Source organism: Lolium rigidum, chromosome 5 (assembly GCF_022539505.1).
Source record: "Lolium rigidum isolate FL_2022 chromosome 5, APGP_CSIRO_Lrig_0.1, whole genome shotgun sequence".
In the NCBI taxonomy this organism is placed as follows: domain Eukaryota; kingdom Viridiplantae; phylum Streptophyta; class Magnoliopsida; order Poales; family Poaceae; genus Lolium; species Lolium rigidum.
The window spans coordinates 106982961-107007583 of NC_061512.1; the positions used below are offsets into that span (position 1 = coordinate 106982961).

General features: G+C 45.2%; 2 protein-coding genes across 2 annotated transcripts; both read left to right on the forward strand.

Moving 5' to 3' along the window:
- The first annotated feature begins 14053 nt into the window (after positions 1 to 14053).
- Positions 14054 to 19919, forward strand: LOC124653320 (protein FAM135B-like). The gene is made up of 14 exons (XM_047192390.1): positions 14054 to 14293; positions 14738 to 14829; positions 15891 to 16045; positions 16134 to 16198; positions 16317 to 16503; positions 16956 to 17219; positions 17305 to 17438; positions 17595 to 17784; positions 17863 to 17922; positions 17998 to 18249; positions 18327 to 18585; positions 18667 to 18872; positions 19006 to 19056; positions 19184 to 19919. The coding sequence occupies exons 1-14, from the start codon at positions 14055 to 14057 to the stop codon at positions 19472 to 19474; spliced, it is 2445 nt and encodes an 814-aa protein (XP_047048346.1). The 5' UTR covers position 14054; the 3' UTR covers positions 19475 to 19919.
- A 3130-nt stretch (positions 19920 to 23049) lies between these two features.
- Positions 23050 to 24171, forward strand: LOC124656234 (septin and tuftelin-interacting protein 1 homolog 1-like). The gene has a single exon (XM_047195015.1). The coding sequence runs from the start codon at positions 23050 to 23052 to the stop codon at positions 24169 to 24171; it is 1122 nt and encodes a 373-aa protein (XP_047050971.1).
- The last annotated feature ends 452 nt before the right edge of the window (positions 24172 to 24623 follow it).

Sequence of the window (24623 nt, forward strand, 5' to 3'; positions counted from 1 at the left end):
CGGGAGGGTGGGTGAGGAACAAAATCAACGGGACCGAGTAGCGATCCGTTTACCTCGATCCATAGTGTTGCTTCCGGTTGACGATGTCGAAGATCTTGAACGTGCCATCGAGATCAGATCCTTACGCCTCTAATTCCCACAGACGGCACCAATTGACAAGGGATTAACTTGTCAATGCCTATGGATTATAGGCTAGGGTTTAGTTAGAAGTAGAGGGCAAGTAGATCTCGAAGGTTTCAGCCGAAAAGTACTCGACGAATATGAAAGCTAGGGTTTGCAGACAATGATTCGATGATCTTCTCGTCCCTCGACCCCCCTTTATATAGGTGGAGCCGAGGGATTCGTGCTATACAAGGATTACATAGTCCGGGACGGTTTCTAACTCATCCCGCCGGATTACAAATAACACTTCCTATTACAACTCTATCTTTTCCTTAAATACATCTTGGGCTCTCGAGTCTTCTTATTCTTCGGGTAGTGGGCCTTCAATAAACCCCGGGTACTATATTAGGCAGGCCCATTTGGGATGCCTATGTCAAGTGGGTTCATGCCTCCATTGATACCTGGGACAGTGACAGAAAGTTCTAAGGTTGTGTTGTCTTTGTTGCCACTAGGGATAAAACATTGATACTATGTCTAAGGATGTAGTTGTTGATTACATTACGCACCATACTTAATGCAATTGTGCTGTTGCTTTGCAACTTAATACTTGGAAGGGGTTCGGATGATAACTCTGAAGGTGGACTTTTTAGGCATAGATGCAGTTGGATGGCGGTCTATGTACTTTGTCGTAATGCCCAATTAAATCTCACTGTACTTATCGTGACATGTATGTGCATTGTTATGCCCTCTCTATTTGTCAATTGCCCGACTGTAATTTGTTCACCCAACATGCTTTTATCTTATGGGAGAGACACCTCTAGTGAACTGTGGACCCCGGTCCATTCTTTTGTACTGAAATACAAATCTGCTTGCAATACTTGTTTTACTTGTTTTCTTGCAAACAATCATCTTCCACACAATACGGTTAATCCTTTGTTACAGCAAGCCGGTGAGATTGACAACCTCACTCTGTTTCGTTGGGGCAAAGTACTTTGGTTGTGTTGTGCAGGTTCCACGTTGGCGCCGGAATCCCCGGTGTTGCGCTGCACTACATCCCGCCGCCATCAACCTTCAACGTGCTTCTTGGCTCCTCCTGGTTCGATAAACCTTGGTTTCTTTCTGAGGAAAAACTTGCTGCTGTGCGCATCATACCTTCCTCTTGGGGTTCCCAACGAACGTGTGAGTTACACGCCATCAGTCATTGGTTCCGTTTGTAACACCCGACGATTTTCTTGTAACACCACGGTCTGATACCCTTTCCACCGACGCAGTAGGTTTGTCCCTGCTCATTGTTGCTGGTTCCATAGCTTCAGTGCTTACCTCCGCCCTGGATCTTAGCAAAGAACAAGTTTCAAATACTTGTTCAGAAGTATTAATCATGCTAAACAATAGATGGTGATAATACAACAAGAAAGGAAGAAATTTGGTACCGGTAATAAAAGAAACATCTGAGCAGGTACCGTAAAAAAACACATATAGAGATCGTGAAATCTAGGGCTGCCTCCAAGAACTTAGCGCCTTCTCCACCTCCGCCTCGTCCACAGATCCCCCCAAGCCTTGCCGGCAAGGCCAGCGTCAGAGGGGGTGGAGAACACGATCTATGTGTGGATTTTTTCTTAATAAAACTAATGTTTTCAAGAGATTCTAGAGTTTTGGTGGCCGTCTTCTTTCATCTACAATAAGCGATCTTTGTTCCTTCGTTTGATGACAAGGTCTCCTTTACAATATCAGTGGTGGTGCTGGAAGATTCAAATTCTCTAGGTATGGGTCTTCAGATCTTGCTTCGTTATATCGAATTTGGATATTTTCTCATGGTTGCCGCGAGGAGGATTATCCTAGCAATATTTAACCCGACCGCTACATTATTGACTAGTCTGTTCGGTTACTTTTTTGTGGGATACTGATGTTGATACTCTTGCAGATGTTGATTGACTACTTTAATATACTTTAATAGATACGCACGTGCATTGCGGCTAAAATTAAAATTATGTGACAATCTCCGCTGATGTCCATGTCCGTGGTATTTTTCTTTGGCTGCTTTTAGAAAAGTACAAGATTGTGTCATGAAAAAAAAGGGTTTAAAGATCTCGAAGATTTGCTCATCTTTTAGACTTTATTTTGTAATTGCTGAAGACCGCTCATGTATCTCTACCATCTATTTACTACTATAAGTCGTAAAAAAGAAGGTACCCGTAAAATATTTGCGGGACTTGGAAAGCTTCTCTATATATTATATATATATTGTGTAGTGGCGACCATCACAATACAAAAGGGGTTCCATTATTTCTCTCTCTATTTGCACCGGCGACCTAGGCCTTGGAACAAACATGTGCGCCTGATGATTCGGGAGGGGGGGGGGAGGCAACGCCCCCAGACTTGAAAAATTTAGTGAATAAAATTATATTTTAGGGTGTTAAATTTGGAAAAAGTAGACTAATTTTCCTCCCAACATAGTGTATTTTCTCCCCCAACCAATCTTTGGTACCTCCGCCACTACTGGGACCCTTCTTCTTCCTCCGTCGAGTGTTAACTCTATGCTTCTCTTCTTCCTCCCTCTCCTTTTCTTCTATTTTTTCTTCTCCACTAAAGAGTATGTTGCGCGATGACCACAGAAGAACCGAATTGGAGGCAAGTCGACAATTTGGGAGATATGGACATGGCCACGACGTTTCACATGAAGCCGTGGGAAGTCGTCGGCGTGATAGTGGCGGCACTGCTCGTCATGGGAACCTTGGTGGTGGTGGGTTGCTGTCTTCGCTGACACTTCTACGTGGGGGTGGCACGTGTACCCAGGGCCGACCCATTGGGCAGGGCATATGGGTGCTCTCCGTAGGCCGTAGGAGCTAGGGAAGCCCAATAGTTTAGAATAATTCTAGAAAATATAGATGGTCCTAGTTGCAGCCTACCATGTCTCTCTTTCATTTCTGAATAATTTTTCTGGAAGACACGATTTCTCTCTCACCTTTCCAAATATGTACTCCCTAAGGAATTTATCAAATATGCAGAACAACACCATGATGTATCAAATGGGCCCCAAAACGCCATCATGTTCAAAAATTTAGCATAAATATTAGAGATATTTTGAACGAATTTTCTTAAGTGTGGGAGAGGAGGAGAAGGGCGCATCCTGAGATAGTGGCACATCGCAAGAATAAACAATGGAATGTCGTTTAATTTAGAAGGAATATCTCGTGTTCAAATCTGCAAGAGTGTTGAGAGGCAACTAGTGGCTGTTGTATGTCCTCGAAGGGATTTCTTCGTACGTTCATGTATAATTTAGTCTCATAAAAACTACCTATGTCCATAAACAGATGCATTAGATATGTTTAAATCCGAATGTATTTAGATGTTATTTAGTGTCTAAATACATATAGATTTAGACAAATCTCAGACATCTATTTATAGACGGAGGGAGAAGTGCACTACGACGTAAATAACAAGTACACATTTACCGGACAAGTTGGTAGCTTTGGTACGGTTGATATATTGCCCGGTAAATAACAAGTACACATTTGGAAACGCATGTGGAAACGCGTTAGTTTGACATGAACTAGCTCGAAGGCTCAATCTGGAAACGTGTTAGTTTGACATCACGACGAGGCCACTCAAGTACATATTTCGTAGTTCAGGCCTTTGTAGTTTATCGGTTTGCCTTATATATTGTATAGGTTTGTCTCAGCTTTTTTCTAGACCATGTTAAAGTGGTGCATGGGGGTGATTTAAGCCCTACCTCCGGTCCTGGTCAAGGCGCGAGACTCGTCCTAGCGTTTTGACAGGGAAAAAACCCGTTCTGAATTGACGTGGATGGAGAGATACGATAAGTTAGTGCTCCAAACAAACTACAGTTCTATTTTACAGAAAATCCAGCTTGTAGCACCAATCCAGGAATCAACTCAACGGTCTTTCGTCGCGTGCTCCGCGGGCAAAACTGCTGACCAAGCACAAGAGACGAAGCGCAACCTACGAAAGCTCGCTATCCAGACGCGCGCGCAGGACAAATATGCCGAGTCCAAGTCTAGATCCAAACGCCATGATTAAGAGCATCTCCAGCAGACGCGCTATATCGCGGCGCGCTAAAACCAAGAATCCGCGCGCGGTAAACAGATATCGCGCGCTGTGACGTTTTTTCCTCCGCCGGACGCGCCATTTTGCAGCGCGCGTTGGCGCGGTAAAATAGCACCTCCGCCGGACGCGCCATTTTGCAGCGCGCGGACGCGGCGCAAACAGACAAACACACACAAATATGCATCCAAGAAGATCAAACAATATATAAAAATTCATAAATATATTGTACCATCCAAATACAATACATTGTTCACAACAATACTTCACACCAAATACAACACATACAACAATACAACACATACAACAATACAACATGGTTTTGAGACAATACAACACATAATTTTCAAACAAATACAACAAATATGGAACTATTGTTGTCCATTCCAATTCCACCATTCTTCCATGAGATCTTTTTGAAGATCATCATGTGTGTCGTTGCACCGAATGGCATGGTATGAGGCAATGAATTGGGCAATCCTATGTGCGGACCTCGTCACTTGCACGGGAACCCCCATCAAGTCGTAGTGGGTATGATCCACATCTTTTCCGCGATCATCCTCTATAATCATGTTGTGCATGATTACACACGCGGTCATGATATACCAAAGGCATTCTTGATCCCAAAATCTAGCCGGTCCTCTAACTATGGCAAATTGGGCTTGCAAAATCCCAAATGCTCTCTCTACATCTTTCCTAGCCGCCGCTTGTGCATTGTGGAATTGAGTTTGCTTTTTACCTCTTGGTTGAATAATTGGCTTCACAAATGTTTGCCACCTTGGGTATATGCCGTCGGCGAGGAAGTAGCCATAGTTGTACTTGCGGCCATTTGCTTCAAACTCCACCAATGGACCTTCCCGCATTGCAAGTCTTGTCATTAGTGGTGACCGTTGAAGAACATTGATGTCATTGCAAGATCCGGGCATTCCAAAGAAAGCATGCCATATCCAAGTCTCTTGGTCGGCCACCGCTTCAAGTACTATGGTGGCATCCTTCTTGTAGCCTTTGAATTGTCCATGCCATGCCGCTGGACAATTCTTCCAACTCCAATGCATACAATCAATGGAACCAAGCATACCGGGAAATCCCCGGTTGGCGTTGATCTCCAAAAGCCTTGCCGTGTCTTGAGCATTGGGGGCTCTCAAGTATGTGGAGCCAAAGACATTGACAATTGCAACGACAAAGCGCTTCACACACAAGATAGAAGTGCTCTCTCCCATGGCCAAATGATCATCAATAAGATCTGCCGGTATACCATATGCCAACATACGCAAGGCGGCGGTCACCTTTTGATATGTGCTATGGCCAAGTTCTCCGGCGGCATTCCTCCTTTGCTCAAAGAAGCGATCATATTTGGTGACCTCCGCTGCAATGTGCTTGAACAAGTTGAGACTCATCCGGAAACGCCGCCGAAAATAGCTTTCGGGGAATATCGGATTCTCATTGAAATACGACCGCATCAATTTCTCATGCCCTTCAATCCTTTCTCTCCACAACTTCGTCTACCAAACACCGATCCACCAAATTTTGGCCTCTTAACGGCGCGGTATGCTAATAGTATCGATATGTTCTCCTCTTCTTCTTGGTCGAACTCGTCATCCGATGAATCATATGAGGAACTCTACAAACATATGTATCATATTAATTCACTATAAACTATTGTAGCTACTTGACGAGTAGAGGCCGGCCGGCGGAGGTTCATACCTTGCGAGCAAATGGGCGAGCACCATGGGCGCGCCAAGTTGCAAGCAAGCTGCTCGAGGACGACGAGGACGACATGTCGACGCCTGCGTGGAGGAGAACGCGACGGCGGCGCGAAGGGGCGGCGGAGAAGGACCGCCGGCCGCAACTCGTCGGCCGACGGCCGCGCGAGCGACACGGCGCGGCGGAGCGTCCGCCGCTGCCGGGAGGAGGTGCGGGCGACGCGGATCTACGACGCGGCGGCGCGCGTAGCGAGGGCGGCGGCGGAGTCGGCCGGCGGCGGCTGGATTTCGCGCCGGCGGTAGGTGGGGAAATGAGGGCGCGGGCGCGGGAGGAAATTTCCAGCCGTTGGCTTTTCGCGCTTGGACGAGCGATGCCGCGCGCTGTAGCCAACGCGCCGGATATGCCGCTCCGGATTGTGCAAAAAGCCGCGCGCCCTAAAAATTCTGACGCCGCGCCGTTTACCGCGCCTGCTGGAGCGCCTGATTCTGTCCCGCGCGCGCTATATCGGACGTTTTTATGCCGCGCGGCCTATATAGCGCGTCTGTTGGAGATGCTCTGATTCTGTCCCGCGCGCGCTATATCGGACGTTTTTATGCCGCGCGGCCTATATAGCGCGTCTGTTGGAGATGCTCTAATTGTTTTACTTATCTCGATGAAGGCTAGCCACCTCTGGTGGTCCAGGTCCACAGCCTCGACCGATCGAACTGCAGATTTCCCTCGCCCACGCTTCTCGTTCGGGAGCGCCGGAGATAGAGGCATCGACCACCCAAAATTGCAATTCTACCGGTTCAAGATTAATCCTTGAAAAAAGTCGTGATTCTTGTAGTTTTTGTATGCATAGTTAAGTTAAGGGCAGATGTTCTGGGACCTGGTTAGTCTTTTTCGATCTACAGCTGTGATTATAGCTGACGGTTGTTGTTCCAATGCAATGATTTTTTGGAGGTTTTAGCATGACAATTTCTCATCCGTCTAATGCAATATGCTTCGCTACGATAAGTTTTGCTCGGCTCCTGTAATAGAGAGGCGATGATGGCTCGGCTCGCGCTAGTGTGTATAGTCGTTGCAAGGTGGTTCAGTAACCTATCTGTAATTTTTGTTGCTATTGGGTGTTTCTTATACTAATGCGGATGGTCACTAATAGATGGGCGTAAATTTTGCAATAAAAAATAATTTTTGCCAAGTGATAATTTTTTGGAACTTAATCTTCTAGTTCATGTATTTTATTTATATACATGGCACACATACTCACATTTAAGTTTCAAAATTTGTACATATATAGCTACATCCATTGCCTACGTGCAAATAATGCACTTTTTTCTATCGGATTTGTTAATTCTTGGTATACGAGATTTAGCGTAGGGCTCAATAGATTTATTTAGTTGCAATTGTCGCTATAATTAGATTTTTTTTCAGTTGCAAGTATGGCGGTAATAAAGACTTTTCTCTAGTTGCAAGTGTGGTTGCAACCGAGAATTTTTCTAGAATTTAGCCTATTGCAAGCGTGGTTAGAACTAAAATCTATCAAGTTGCAACCGAGATTTTCTCTAGTTGCAAGTGTTGGTTGCAACTGGAAATTTTGTAGCTGCAGGCGGAGTTGTAACTGGAAATTTACTAGTTGTAAGTGGGGTTGCAACAAAAATTATTTTAAAATATTCAAGTTATAAAAATGTTAGTGATTTTTTATTATTATCGTGTGATTTTATTTTACCGAAACTCAGTAAACTGAGCCCTAAAAGAGACCCTTTTTTTCTATAGCGTGTATCTCAAAAAGAAATAGACGGTGGTCACTATAAAAATCGCTTTTATCGGCCATCGTGTTCTGAGCAGTGTCGATTCGTACGCATGGCCGCATGAGGATTGGATCAAGCGATATACTCTTATGTCACGCCACATGTGGTTTGGCCTTGGTCGCTGCTGTCGGAGAAGAGATGTTCTCCGATCGAGCACCGGAAAGGATGAGGACGTGATGATGGATTCCCTCCCTTTGTGGCATGGACCAAGCTGTCGCTCATGTGCCGCCGCATGTGGCACGGCATGCCAGCCCGACGCCGACGCGACGGTGCCATGGCAGAGCCGACACGCACCAACCTATAACGGGACGGGGTCTCATCATGCCTTGCCTGAACTGTTGCTGGATATTACCCTTCTCCTCCAGTCTCGAGTGCTTCTGCTATCCCTTTTCCAGCGTGCCTGGCCTGGCCTGGGGCCTCCTTTCTCAGCGAGGATCTTGCGTGAACTGCTCAAGGTGTTTTCCAGCTTTTCTTGGTTCCTTCCCCTTGTCGTGTAACCCCGAGGCTTGACATCGATTGGCCAAGTTCCAAGTTACACGTACCGGTGCAGATCGATCGCATTTGCCCTCCTTGTGCTGTGCCTATCCCGGGTTGTCTGCCCCAAATTTGGGCTGTCAGTGTCAGTCCCCGGAACGGCTGTCTATAGAAGAGAAGGCGGCTTCCGCGAACCCGCTTCCAAGTCCAAGTGGAGGAACCCTTCTCTAGACTAGAAGACCCTTCTTAGTCGGTCTAAATTAAAACGCAATGTCAACTATAGCTGACCATTCATGCTAGTCATATATCATAGAATCTCCAAACTGAAGTTTTCGTGTGTGATAAACAGAGTTTTAATTGATCAATGTTTTCCGGCTCCTCCCACACTTGGACTTCCATATACTTGTAGGATGATAATATGACATCCCCTGATAATTCCTTACGAAAACAATGACAACACGAGATATACCTGTTTATGATACCGCTCTCTCCTCCCTTCTCTCTCTCTCTCCTCCTTCCGCCTCTGAGCCTCTCCCCCTGTTGGCCGGGCCGATCCCGAGCCTTCTCCGCCGGCTCAGCCGGTCGGAGATGGCGACAGAGAGGCACCGGAGTAGATCCTAGGTGTAGATGTAGGTTTTTTGGTGTTTTGCCGGTGTTTAGGAGTAGAGCTTCTGGATCTCTGGCCAGGATCTGGAGCTTCTGGTGGTGGGTCGACGGCGGTGAGCTCCAACGGCGGGAGCAGCTGCAGTGGGCCTTCTTCTCCAGCATCTCCATCAATAAAGGGCTTTGTAGTTGCTTCTTTCTTTGCAGGTGTTCGACGGTTGTCTTGCTCCTCCTGGCTGGCCATGGAGGCAGGGGAGAGGAGCGCGTCAACGAAGACTGCAGCAAGGTTTGTTCCCCGGCCGGCCACGGTGGCGAGGGGGGGAACTGCTTCGCTGCCTCCTGTGAAGAGCGGAGCGGATAGGGTTCGCTGGTGTCATCTGCTCAAGTCTTTGCGCTGCCCGATCTCTTTCTCTGTCCGGCCATGGAGGCGAGGGGAGAAGAAGGGGTGGTGCGGAGCTTTCGAATGGACGATGCCAGCTCTATATCCGGTGGTTCCTGTTAAAGCGCAATCACACAGCTGCCGCCATGGCCGCTGTGATCTGCAGCCGACGAGACGGCTGTCTCTCTGCCTTCAAGATGGAGGCATCTCCATGTCCCTACTGGAGCTCGACGCCACCTTGCAGCCAAGTGATTCGTTCCCAGCGGCGAGGAGGTTGCCAGTGGGGGTGGTTTCTCGCCGGACGGAAGAGTTCGAGCACCTTCTCTCCATTCCTTGGCGGTGACGCTTTGATGATGCCGGCGAGCGTCGATGGTGGTGCTCCAGGACCTGATTGCTTTTCCATATTTTGTCCTGGGGTGTGCTTTGTAAAGTTGCAGGCCTTATCTTCAAATTTTAGGTTCATTAGGGCAAGTATTGTAAAGGGCCTGTATGCAAAATGTACCCATCACGTGTCACGTTAATGAAATACCACCTCTTGTTTCAAAAAAGATACCTGTTTGGGCCGTTTCAACAACAAACATTGTAGCAATGTTTAGCTTCCCCTCACCGCCTTTTAGGTGCGCCTCACGGTGTAGATTGCCCATAGCAAGTATCAAGTCACAAACATTACTTCGTCCTTATGAACCAAGGCCACGCAGGGTTGTCCCATTTCTCCTTACCTGTTTGTGCTTGCAATAAATGAATTATCTATCCAACTTCAACAAGCTCTTTCTCAAGCAACTTTAAATGGCATTACCCTTGGACCAAATTGCCCTCCCATTCATTCCCTTTTGTTTGCTAATGACCTTCTGATATGTGGAAATGCAACACAACAAGAAGGTACTGCTATCAAACATATTCTTCAAAACTTTTTGTCAACACTCAGGTCAAACTCCAAATTGGGCCAAATCAGGAATTATCTTCAGCAAATCTGTAGACAACAATACCCAAATGCAGCTGAAAGCCATTTTCTCTGTCCCTGATATTAATGAAAACTTTATCCAGCTTGGTCACCCTTTGATTTTGCCGGCAAAAAACAGATCTGAGGCATACAATTTCGTTCTAGCTAAATTTAAATCAAAGTTATCAACATACAAAGCAAAATCTCTATCTCATGCTACCAGGCTAGAACTGATTAAATCTGTTTTTTCATCCATTCATGTCTACTACATGTCTAATATCATCTTCTCTAAGAAATTTCATGCAAAATTACTGCCATTATAAGAAATTTCTGGTGGGCAGGTGTTAATAATGACCCTGCTCATAACCCTTTGTGCCTAGCAGCCTGGAAAAACATTTGTGTCCCAACAAAAGAGGGAGGCTTAGGCATCAGAAACCTCTCTGCAGTAAATCATGTTCTTATTCTCACATCTGTCTGGAGAATAGCAGAAAACTCTCAGAGTCAAATTCACCTAATTCTCAAATCAAAGTATTTCACTGATACTGCACTTTGGAGGGCTAAATCAAATTTACGTAAATCTGCTTACTGGACCTCTGTAATGAAAACTCTCCATCTTTTACAGCAGAATTCCTTTTGCCAAATATCTCAAGGAAACATTTCTGTGTGGAGCACTCCTTGGTGTAGCTCTTGGGAAACTATTTATGATGATCTAATCATCCAACAACCCCATTTTACTTATCCTGCTATGGTCAAGGATTTATGGATACCTCATACAAAGCAATGGAATGTTGGTTTGATAGATACTCTTTTTCAAAGAAACACAGCTGAAGCTATCAAAGTTGTTAAGATTATTCCCTATGATGAGCCTGATATTTTTTGTTGGAAGCTAACCCCAAATGAAAAATGTAGTACAAAATCTGCTTATAAAACTTGTCTCCGGGCTCTTTTTGATGCAGGTTCTCTTAAACCAGTTCCACCTGATGACAGCGCTAAGCCTTCTGCACAAAATCTGGGACAACAAAGAGCTGCTGCCAAGAATCAAGACATTTGCGTGGAGAATAATAAGACGTGCCATTCCCACGGGAGAAAGAGCCTCAAGGTACTCCAGACATATTTCAAATATTTGCCAAATGATATCCATCTATTCTTCACTTGCACTTTTGCTAGAGCTGCTTGGTTTCATTCACCCTAGTACCTTAGAATGGATTTAATCGCCCAAAATTCTCAAAATATTCATACTAGTGTGCTTCAACTCATAGCTTTGGATCATCCTCATATCAACATTCCAAATATTTTTACTTTTCTTTGGTGCCTTTGGAAGATGAGAAATGAAAAACTTTTCAACAATTTGAATTGACAACCCAATCAAGTGATCATAAGAACAAATGCCTTGCTCAATAGCTTGCAAATACATAAAAATCCAACTCTTCCTGGAAAAACCCCTATAACCCCAGAAGAGCTATCATACTCTGGTCCAAAAAAATTGTGGATGCAGCTTGGAAGAAAAGAGCAAATGGGCAATCTTAAAAGCAGGAGTTGGCATATATCTCACTTGGAAGCATGGCCAACATACAACTGATGTTTTCATTTTAGCAAAGACTTCTTCAGTCTCCACTCCAATCCAGGCAGAAGCGGAAGGGCTGGTGATTGCAGCAAATATCACCTCTTCTCTCCTTTTGCAGGAACCCTTTTTCTTCAGAGATAACCTCAGCTTAGCAAAAGCGGTTCACGCGAAAGGAGGAGTAAATCCAACTGTCCAGTGGGAGATTAGAAGAGACAGGCGGTACAATTTTAGGAAAAACTGCATCAACGTCACCCAAGGATCATACACATCAATAGAGCTCTCAATATCATTGCGCGCAACTGTGCTCAACAGGCAAAAACTCTCGCTAGAGTCTCGCCTTTATGTTCTTTCAATAACCTTGCTCATAGATCATCTTCCTGTCCTGTATCAGTAGCAGTCAACAGATTACTACCATCAGGAACAATGTTTGTATCTGTACAATGCCTATGAGTAATGAAAATTATGGTGCTCAGCACCCTACCCTTGTTCAAAAAAAAATGGACCAAGGCCACCGCTCCCTCTTCACAATGTTGTAGGAAATGTACCGATGCAGCTGCTACATATGTATATTTTATTTCCTTTATTATACATCATCATCACAACTAAAAAAATCGATTGTTAACTAAATACGTTTTACTCCTAGTCTAACTTGGACCGGTTTTCATATAATTTGGAAGAGGATGGCCAGGCTTCTCAGGAGATGGATGCTGTTGTGCAAGGAAAAATGGAGGGTGACGAGCCGACGATTAGAAGCTGCTGCGAGGAGTTGGAGAAGAAGGCACTGAAACTACCCCAGATTGGATGGTACTGAAGAAGAGAAGGATTGCTGCGAAGATGGTCGAGCCTAGGACTCCAGAAGTTCGTGGTGAAGCCAGGACGAAGATCTGACAAAGATAAAAGGGAAAACGGAGTTTGGCAAGTCAAGAAAAGGTGGAGCGGTGTGTCTTGTTTGCGTTGAGGTGTAAGCGGGTACTCTCTGGGAGGTGGAGTGTAAGGATTACCACTGCAAAACAGATTTAATTTTGTAGTTCCGTTTCTTATGAAATAGAACCGGACTCTCTGGGAGCTTGTTTGGCTTGATCAAGAAGAAAAGGATATGCATCTAAAACACGAAGAAACCTTTAGAGCATGCCAACATGTTTTTATATATCTTATATTATTAAAAAGAAAGATACAACACGACCTCGTGTAAAGCCATGCTCTATTTCGGCTAGTATCTTCAGCTCACCTCTAAAATCAATCATGCTCTCTAAAAGATTTATGCTGAACTCTACCTAAGGAAGTTATCATAACGTCTAGTGGCCAACTTTCTTACTTATATGCTCATTCATATTAGAAAAAGGTTCCTTATTGCGTAGGAAAACATTGTCGATCACTCTCGTTGTATTCTCTTCTCTACATCATGAGAAAAATGATTGCCTCCAAGGATTTTGTATTCAAGTCTTTTGGATCATAGGATTGCATCACATGCTATGATACTATTTTTTTCTTCTTCTTCTTCTTGCAATTATGAAGCAAAATCTCATTAAGATGTTTCAATCTAATATTCGTCTCTTTCCTTTCCCTTTTCTCTTGGTCAAGTACGGAGTACCTACATTCTATCTCTACAACATCCATAAACTTCTCCTCGATTGTTGTAACATTCTGATCGGTCAATATGGCATTGTTTTCTACATCCTTGGACGAGTTGTAACATTCTGATCGATCTCATGTATTTTTTCCTTAAGCTAGCAGTACATTTTTATAGCCATGCGTATTGTTTAGACTTGAGACAAGAGTCGAGTTTCACGCACTGGATCGTGCTAATACGCCATGTAAATTGAAAAATGGACGAGGTAGTAAGATGCTTTGGCGATCACAAGCAGCAAGGGTCACTAGCAAGTGGGCCCCGCCCGCCCTAACCCACCTAACTACTACAGTTGCAGCCATAAAATCCCGACCACTCACCCGACTCCACGTGCAGCCTACGCCACTGTTCCCCTCAGACCGGTCCGGCGGGCCCACCCGCCGCCACTCCCACTGACAGAGTGGGCCCCACATGTCAGTGACAAGGGCAGGCCATTAAGAGTCCCCCTCCCACCTTTCTTCCTCTCTCTTTCCTTTCCCACCAGCTCCACCGCCGCCCGCCTTCTCCCTCCCACTCCGCCTCCACCACCCATCTCCGGCGACCCGCAAGCCCTCTCGCGCCGCCGCTGCCCAGGCCCCCATTAAGCAGCTGCCCATCATTCCACCCCTCCTCCCGATCCGCGAAGCAGCGTCGCCCGCTGACCAGTGGGCCCCGCTCCGCCGCCGCCGCCGCCTACTCCGGTTTGGCCGCGCGCGCGCGCCGGCCCTGCCCCGTGCTCTAGAACCCTCGGGCCGGCGGGAGGCGCCTGGGCTCGCCAGCCCCGGGGGGATCGAGGCAGTGATGCGCGGATCGGGCCCTGCGGCGCGGCCATGTACGGCCGCATGAAGTGCCTCGTCGGCGGCGCCGTCGACCAGGGCAGCCCGCGCGGAGCCGCCAGGCGGGTCTCGCCCGCGTCCGGCCGCGTGCACAACGCCGCCGCCGCCTCCGCCGCGGGCCCGCGGGAGAAGGGCGCGGCGATCTGCTTCCGCCCGCCGGAGCTCATGGAGACGGTGCACGAGGTCGCCGTCTACATCCACCGCTTCCACAACCTCGATCTGTTCCAGCAAGGGTACGGGGCTGTCTCCTCGTGGAGATATTCGCTTTTGGTCTTTTTTCGGGTTTCTTTTCTCGTGGGTGTTTTCTCGGGTTTAGTTTCCGTTCCTTTTTTTTGCCTGTAAAGCTCCAAGTGGCTTCAGTTAAAAAGCTACTGTACTGTTTTTTTAGTGAGACGGGTTAAAAAGGTCAGGTGATATTGCATTTCTCGTAGTACTTTATCTTTTAGCTAAATATAGTGTTTCTAGTTAATTTGAGCGATTAGTTGTGAATTCTGATTTGCCCGTCCATAATTTTGTCACTCGCGAAGAATTATGATTGTTTTTTCCACTTGACTGCAAAAATTGCACGTGAAAATTTTGTTTCAACATTTCGTAGTATCAGAACATTTGGTTGTTGTATTTTTTTACTAGGGAGTATTATTGTTTTTGTTTTGAAACGAGTGTTGGATCATGTGCAGATGGTACCAGATGAAGATTAGCGCGACGTGGGAGGAGAGTGCAACTGGTGGCAAGACACCAGCGTCACCTGCTAGGGTGGTCCAGTACGAAGGTGCGTCTGTCTCTCCTGAAGCAGGATACTAAAACTTGATCGTCTGCTCCTATTATTCACATGGTTTCAAGATGCCTGCATTTAGGAACGTGTGTTTAAGTCGGTATCTTCGCAATGTATGTATGACCTCCCTCGTGCTAAATTTCTCTCCAACTGTTTCATTGTTGTAGGCACTAGTTGATAAGAATCGTGTTACTGTCTTTTAGTGCAGAAAATGAAGCCTATACCTATGTCAACCAGACTATTCATTGTGGTTTTAAATTCTACCTTGTTGCAATCTAGTTCTCCTCCTTAGATAACACCAAGAGGCATCTTGTGTAGCCGGATGTGGACTGTACAAGCTTGTCACTGTCATGCACCGATGCTCCTTGTTTCTGTATTTATCATGCACCACACGGAATATATATTTTCGTTTTGTGGAGATGCTTGTATAGTATCCATTATACTCCCTCCGTCCCTCTGTAGGCAGAGTCCATGATTTCGCATTTAAAGTTTGTCCACCAATTTTAACCAGTGCAACTTGGGTTTTGTGCCACAACCATTGAATTTTGTATTTGAAAAAAGTATCCGGTGGTATAATTTTTATGCCACATGGCTAATACATTGCTGGTCTAATCGATAGTCAAAGTTAAATCACGAAATATGAGGACACTAGGGACAGAAGGGGTAGATGAACTAAGTGAACATATTATGCTACTCCCTCCGATCCATGATAAGTGTCGGGGTTTTAGTTCAAATTAGAGCTAATTTGAACTAAAACCCCGACACTTATTATGGGTTGGAGTAGTTCAGAAAATTAACTTTTCTCGGGTGATAAGTCAATGACTGACAGCTGAAAATGTCACCGGTACTGGTTTACTGGATCATCTGTTCAACATAGGTGATAATGGTGTACAGGTTATCTGCCACACTCACCTGAATCACATATGTTCATCTTCATTGTAATCTAAAGAAGTATTCCAACTTCGAGATATTTTGCTGGTGTTGCTTGAAGGATTCCCTTTTTGAATAGTTGCCAATCATTAGCTAATAGATAATGACGTGCTAGGTGGATTGTGCAGCTCCTGATGTCGGTGCGGATGATGCCTTGGGCATTTGGAGAATAGATGACGCTGATAATAGTTTCTACACACAACCATTTAGAATCAAGTATGCTCGACAGGACATCTATCTATCGGTCATGGTGTCTTTCAACATACTCAACACTGAAGTAGAGGTTGGGAATCTGAATTTTAATCTTTCTTCTTTCCTTTTTGAATAAATTTATCTCAGCCTTATCAGAGCACTTGCTTTATTTATTCAAGGGTCCAGCAGCTTCTGCAGTGATATTGAAGTATGAGCTAATATATGCCCCAACACTGGAGAATGGGTGAGTGTAGTTCTAATCCTCTATGGATTCTTTCTTCCAAGACTATGCACATTCTTCAGTGGATGTGCATACATTCCATTTGACAGGACTGATGGTGCTATTTCTTCTTCTGTTCTAGCTCTGATATTCAAGCTTCTAGTGTCACATCTTCAGCTGCTATGCATGAATTTAGGATCCCGCGTAGGGCACTCCTGGGTTTACACTCATATTGTCCAGTTCACTTTGATGCATTCCACGCGGTGCTTGTTGATCTGACGTTACATATAGTGTACCTGAAAGCTGGTGCAAGTAAATTATCATTGAAGGTACACAGGTTTGTGAAGCTTTAGCTTTAATATTCTTTGAAAGTGGTGCTCATGTGCAAGGCTGTAACTATATGCTCTGAACAACTTTTGACTTAAGTTACAGAACCATAGAACTAGGTAACTAGAAACTGTATGACTGGCCCCTGAGAGATTCAGATTTCTTTTCCTTATCTACCACTTGAAATTTAACTGAGCTAATGAAGGAAATTTTATTCCATAATCCTGCACAATGCTAGGGGCTCATCACCCGGAAACTGCACTAATTGATTGGCTATATTTTATGGTACATCAACGATCATGTAATTGTTATCACCTTTCTTTCCTCGGATAACTTGTATAAGCTTGCGAGTTATTTGGCTCTGGCAACCTGAAGGATTGTGTATTTTGTCTGTTATTATATATTTTTATCCTTTTGTCGAACATACAAGTAAACATGCCATTTTAATATGCAGATACCAGACCAGGGTTTAAGTCCAGCATCACATCAAATTGTAAAGGCATTATTGGCTTCAAGGGAAACATTACTCGAGGAGCTGAAGAAAATGAGTGATGCTGTTGGTAAAACGATTGAAGATTTAGATGGTGCTGACTTAAACCTTGGTAAGTATGAGTCACTTCAGCCTTCAAAATCAGTCCAGCCTGATTCTGGTAAAGTGTTCCCTGTAACTACCAAGGGTGTTGGGCACTTGGCTGGCATTTTACATGACTTTCTAGAGGTACGTTCAATCATCTTTCTCATAGTGACCTATGAACAATGGTATGGAACTTGCTGATTGAAAATATTTATGCACAATTGTGCAGAAACCTAATGACGTTGTTGATGGCACTAGCGATGGTATGCTGTACGCTCTTTCCAGTGAAGAGTTGTTAGAGTTATTTCTAACTGTGAGCCGCCAACTTTCAGTTTTATGGAACGCGTTCTTGAAATTTCATAGGTGAAGTTAACTGGTTTCTCAATTTCACTTGTAATTGTACTGTATGTATTTGCAGTCCCCAGAGGTGTGCAATTTCCATGACCATGATGGTTTCTCAATCATACATGTTCTATAAAGTTATCATGTGTCCAACAATGTTTCCTTCTTTTGCTGCAGGATGAATAAAACCAAGATACTGGATTACTTGCGTGATATTTGGGCTATTGACAGGAAAACAGAATGGTCAATATGGACTAATTACTCGAGAGTTGAGATTCCACACCGCTATTTGCGGAGTATGAGTGATGACTCATCTCATCGCCAGTCCCTTCTGAGAGTTTCTGGTTCAAGGAAGTTTCATGAAGATGTAATTATCACCGACTCATTAATAGTATATATTTGTCATTCTTTTAATCTCTACTTACAAGCTTAAATGTATATGCAGCCTGTACAAAATTCTTCTTCACGTGCTGAACTACATAGGAAAAGCATAGCACAAATGAAGGTAACGCTGTTTTCTTGGAATAGTATGTGCAGTAGTATTTATTGAAAACAGTTAATGATTTTAGAAATCCTGCAGATCAACACAAGGTCTGTTCAAGATATGCATATATATGCTGATCCTTCACGTGTTCCTGTTGTTCTTATAGAACAACATCTCATGGTTGTTCCACAACATGCTTCGAGCAAGGATTTGGCAACAAATTCTTCGGAACAAAAGGATACTATTGTACTACCTAAACTACAAGGAGAGACTTCAGCGCTGAAAATTGCCGGTGGTAAAAAGGGTGGTCGTGTATTGCGAGCTGTCATCTTTGTGCATGGATTTCAGGCAAGTCCTGTTCATCTTGTCTAACTCCCTAGAGTTACAGTATAATGTGTGTAATTAATTGTATTTACAAAAAGCAGGGACACCATTTGGATTTACGTCTTGTTAGAAATCAATGGCTTCTATTGGATCCTGGGGCTGAATGCCTAATGTCTGAGGCTAATGAAGATAAAACTTCTGGAGATTTTAAAGAAATGGGTGGCAGGCTTGCTGGGGAGGCTGTTGCATTCCTAAAAAAGAAAGTGGATAAGCTTGCAAGGTACGGAGGTTGCAAAGAATTGAAGCTTAGTTTTGTTGGCCATTCCATCGGAAACGTTATCATCAGAAGCGCCTTAGCAGGTTATTTTCCAACTTTTTTGCCAAGTTCATTGGAAGCAAGTCAATCTCAAAGAGACTGACTACATTTCTGCATTTGAACAGATCCTGCATTACAGCCATACTTGAAGAACCTCTACACATACATGTCGATATCAGGGCCTCACTTAGGTTACTGGTACAGCTCGAATTCTTTGTTCAATTCTGGTCTCTGGCTTCTGAAAAAGCTCAAGGGAACACAATGCATCCATCAGCTTACTTTCAGTGACGATCAAGACCCCCAGAATACCTTTTTTTATAAGCTTTGCAAGGTACATTATCACCCCGCTTCATTCTGGGACGTGGAGTAGCTTTGCCAGTCCAACCTGTTGCCAACTAATAGTAGGTACACTTTTCAGCAGTATTTAACCATGAGCTGTTATTTTTTGTTTTTTCTTTCTTCAGTTAAAGACACTGGAGAACTTCAAAAATATCATATTGTTATCATCGCCACAGGTTAGTTCCTTTTGTCCTTTCTAATGACTTCACTTTATTTGTCGATCTGAACTATTAGCTGGATCAACCTTTCAGCCTCTATGCTTGTTTCCATGCCACTCACAAGTCATGCTGCATTTTCTGCCAGGATGGGTATGTACCATATCATTCAGCAAGAATTGAGCTCTGTCCAGCTGCTTCATCCGACAATTCAAGGAAAGGTCAAGTCTTCACGGAAATGCTCAATAATTGCTTGGATCAGATCCGTGCACCATCGTCTGAAACCAGGATATTCATGAGATGCGATGTTAATTTCGACCAATCTGCCCAAGGACGGAGCCTCAATACCATGATTGGCAGAGCAGCCCACATAGAGTTCTTGGAGACTGACATCTATGCCAAGTTCATCATGTGGTCCTTTCCTGAACTATTCCGATGATGATGCTCTTATTTTGGACAGCGTCACGTTTCAAACCAAAACTGGATAGTATACCTACTGACCAAGAAAGGAAAGGTTACTCTTGCTATTGCATAAAGGTTTATTCGTAATTCGTCACCAAAGATTGGTAGCACTGTAAAGTTCCCTAGCTGTAGCATTTTGCCAGCTTTCTTAGGTTCAATTTGTATAAATAGTCGATTTGTTCATTTCAATTTATAGCCCTGTAGATGTTTCACCTCTGCTGTCAAGTCTTTATAATCCAATTTCATCTGGTGTATTTTAACGCTGCCAGTTTAGGAGGGCTCAACAGCCAAACAGCTTATGTCAAAATAAGCATGATATGTGTTTTGTTTTATAACCTTAGTACATTGCTCAGGCACAGATCATTGTCTGGCTCTTGTCATGTAATGTCATTGTTGATCTATACAGCTGAACCTTGAATTCATTGGACGCAGTGTGCAGTAACTTGTATGACTTTTACTTTTGATGTACACATACATTGTTGAGATTGGTGGAATGAAAATAGATATTTAGCAACGTACTCCCTCCTTTCCATTTTAATTGACTCTTCTGAATACTAGTAAATTAGAGTCAATTAAAATGGAACATAGAGAGTATATCTTATGAAAATTATGCCATGATTATTTATTTGCTGTCTTTCTTTAAATGAAAGACTGAGCAACGGTCAAAGGTGTGTTTCAGGGGAGTCAGGGGGGGTGTCCACGGTCTAAACGTCTGATTTTCAGATAACAAATCCAAGTGGAGCCTGCGCTTTTATTAGATTACAAATCCAAGAGAAAAGTAATGCATATGTGTGTGCGCTTAGCGTCTCACTGTCATTCCGGACTTTACATTCTTTCCTTCGTTGCACCTACGAGTATAGAGGAATGTTTGTTGTCAAAAAAAAAAAGAGAGGTCTGTTTCTTGCGTGCAGGACATGTTGCCGTGTAGGCCGCACGTCTGAACCCTGTCAAGAACGTGTACAGGAAGAATGCTGTAAGCAGATTGGACCATTGAAATTTGACGATTTCTGCCGCACCACTTGCCAGGATCCCAGGTTGTTGCATTCTGAGGGTCCCAGGTTGTTGCATCCTGAGGAGCAGCAAAAAAAATCAAAGGGAAGGAGAACCTGCCAGCGGACTGGGTAGTCCAGTCCATCCTACCGAGTGCCGACCTCCATTGATAACCCATCGGGAGGAAATTTTGACGAAAATAACCCCTTCGGCAAAGAAAACACGGAATGATCTTCTGGTCAAACTATTTCATCGGACTAATCTTTTTGTGTGGCGCCCTTGCGAGCGGCGCTATACTTGTCTGTGCGGCACTCATGCGAACGATGCCACACATCCTGTCCGACGTGGCGCGGTCGATGCTGCGGACCGTTGACTAGCCGACATGGCAGGTGGTGAGGCGCCGTTCCCATGGGCGCCACACTTGAAAGTGTGGCGCCGGTCGGAAGCGCGCCACACATCCACTTATGTGTGGCGGCCCGAGCCTCCCCAGCCCGACCACTCATTTCCTGCTCAGTTCTTCTTCCTTCTCCCCCGACCAGCCACCCCACATCTCTCCCCCACCCAAATCACTCTCAAATCTTGGTGGATTTTGTTGGATCTATCCGTGAAGATCGTTTTCAACCCATTCCTTAAGGTAATCTCCTCCGTTCCCCTTCTTTTCATCCAATAAATTGATGGATTTGGTTGGATCTAGATGTGTAACCCTAAGTTGATTTGGCAAGTGAAGTTGATGGATTTGGAATCTTAGATTTTGTTGAAGTAGGACAAGTGGTAGGGGTAGATTGTATGGGTAGAAATCTTAGGTTGATTTGTTTTGAGTATGGCTAACTAATGAACACATGCATGTATGTGTTGTTCACATTATGCTAGGGGGTGGAAAGAATTATTCATGTTCATCATGTGGACAAGGATGCTTTTTTTAAGGGAAACCTAGAGCCGGACCCGGAAGAGGTTGACTTGGTGTTTGACCGTAGACCTAGCTTTGCCGAGGTGGTAGCACAAGTGGGGATTGACTTGAATTGGAATGAGCGAAATGATGGTCTTGAGCTAGATGGAAGATATAATTTGGGGTTTGGAATGCACACCCGTTGGAAGATAATGCGTATCAACTCCGAACAACGTTGGTCCGTTTAGAAGGAGACGGTGGCTGAGTCACAAGACAAGGCTCTGGAGTTGTTTGCAACCAAGACGGTTGATGCTCATATCGAGCTTGACCTTAACCGGCGCTCCTCCCCCGTTGATGCTAGGAGTCCACCACCCATGAGCCAAGAAGAAGTCACCGAATCTTCCATTCTCCAATCTCCCATTGCCTAAGATGCACCATTGGAGAAGGAGTATGACGAGCATGACGATGGTGATAATGGTTTCGAGCCACTGATTGTAGCCACCCCAAACGACAATGACAACAACAACAACAACAACAACAACAACAACAACAACAACAACAACAACAACAACAACAACAACAACAACAACAACAACAACAACAACAACAACAACAACAATAACAACAACGTGCGATGCGGATCGTCGGATCCACGAGACACTCCCAACGCGAGCAGACGTCGTCCAACAGGTTATAAGTATCTCACCGTGTGTCGCCATCGCCGGGCTACCTCCACTTTCTCGTGGGGGAATTGTTCTAGTGCATCGTGGACATTAGGGCGAGGAGTTATTCTAGGGCTAAGGGTTCCTGCAGAATGCAGATCATACGAGTAGCTGTATTCTATACGAGCACGTGACAATACGGCTTTGGGTCTAACTAAATTTAATCTGGATTAGCAAGTAACTAAAAGAGCAAAAGACCATCACGACGTATAATCCCTATTCTCGTACCCATTCTCATATGTACTTCCGTGAAAGCAAGCACGTGACAGTATGCCTTTTATAAAAAAGTTTGAGGAGGGCTCTTCAAGCATCGTATTTTTGTATGGATGTCTCTAACGCTCAGTCGACTAAAATTTAAGTTATATCTCAGTCGAATTACATCAGCGTGTATCAATGCGGGTTTAAAAAAAGTGCAAACATGAATCTTTAAGCAGAAACAAAATTTGCCGGTGGAACACGTGACTGAGACATAAGCTATGTCTCAGCTAGCTAAAACTTAGTAATTCCATTTTTTTATACCACGAAACCGACTTGACGTAGAATCCCTATTCGCATATGTACTTCCGTGACGCACACGACGCTGTGCCGAAGTCTTCTAACAGAAACCTCCCCAAAATTAGATTATCTGAAAACAAGCATGACTGAATATTATTATCTGACGCTCCGGTCTGGCGGAGGGAGGAGGACACCATCACGAATTCGGTTTTAGTGTCTCGCTAAACTAGATTTTCCGGTTTTCCGGTGATGGTAGCCGGGTAGGACACCAGAACCAACTCCGTTTCGGACGCACTGGCCTTTATATATTCATGCATAAACCTACCATCTCTCACAATAATCTCTTCTGAAATCTCTAGCCATCCCTAAAAAAAAAGAGGTTGTCACCGGAGTACGATCGAAACAGCTCTCCGGTTTCAGTTCAGTAGCGGAATCGTCTCCTCGCCGCGGTCTCCCGGCATGGCGCTGCCGCTGCTGGAGCCATGTCAACCAACTCCTCTGCCAGGAACCCTCGCTTCCACCAGTCCGGCGGTGGCGAGGATGCTGCGCCGGTGGAACTTCAAGGAGGGCTCTGGTCTCGGTCCTCGGGGGAAAGGGATCGTCGCCCCCGTGCAGGCCGTACTACAGCAGAACCAGCACACCGGCATAGGCTACAGCCAGAAGGCTTTGTACGATAACGGCCTTCCGGACAAGCCGCCGGTGGTCGAAGAGGAGTGGCGCCGTCGCTGCGAGGATCTCTGCCGGGTCCTGGCGCTCGAAGAGGAGTGCTGCGAGAAGACCATCGCGATGCTGCGCGACATGACGGAAGAGGACGACATCAGCGTAGAGGCGGCGGACGCGCTGGCGGCGATCATGGAGTCCAAGAAGGTGAAGGAAGGGCGCACCCCAGGGATGTGGAAAGCCACGTTGCCTTCTTCCACGAGGAAGTACATCGTCGAGGAGGTGATCAAGCCGGCGATGGCCGCGGAGGCGCAGGAGTGGAAGCCATCGTGGGACCCGGACTGCCACCACTGGCTGCGGCCGTGGATCCCCCTGATCGGCCACTTGCCGGAAGATCTCTACGGCACCGTCGAGAGAAAGATCCTGTCCCGCGCCGACGAGTTCGACTACCACGACGTCGTGTCCCCATGGAAAGATTACATGCATCCGACGCAGTGGAACACCTTCACCCGGCGCCACATCCTGCCGATGCTCACCCGTCTTGTGCGGGAGCTGATGTTCACGCCGCCGAAGCAGATCGACCCCTCGTTGCAAACGGCGATGCTATGGGCGCCTCTCGTGCCTGTGCAGGACGTGGTCTCGATCCTTGAAGAGGAGCTGTTCTTCGACAGATACGAAGACTCGCTGCGCCACTGGATGCAGTCCGGCGGCAAGCCGCCCCTCTCGGAGGCCGTCGCGTGGTGCACGGGCTGGAAGAACCTCTTCACGCCGGAGCTGCTCGCCGAGGAACGCGTGCTCGCGCGTCTGGATGCCGTCATGGCCTTGGTCGATGGTGAAGCGTACCTAGGAGTAGGAACGCAGAAGTCTGCGCAGGCTTTGTTGGTAGACTGCATGCATCGCCTAGTACAAGTTGCCTTGTAAATTTGTGGTCAATTGTTCCGTAGTTCTTTTTTTTTGTAATGTAATGGTGATCATGCACGCTGTGATACAGATTATGTGATATAAATGAGATGATCTTTACTGCTCATACAATTGCGTGGCTTGTACTCTTAATTATGGCATGATCGCATGTCACATTCTGTGTTTAAGCAGAACCTCCCTGTTAATAAACGTTTGAAGATGTGTTGTTGTTTAGCGGAACGTCCACATGATTGCGAAAGTCAAGTTTGTGATGTAGTGGATTGTTACTTCTTAGTGGTAAAAATGGAATTTGCTAGTCAAGCTGAGAACTAGGTTCATGCTCAGTCAAATTTTGCACCATTTGATTTGCTTTGTGATTTATGCTAGTTATGAGTTGCAACTTAAGTTGCAACTGAAACTTGTTAACATCATCTGACTAAGAACAAAGTTAGTTCTCAGTCGTCTGAGAAATA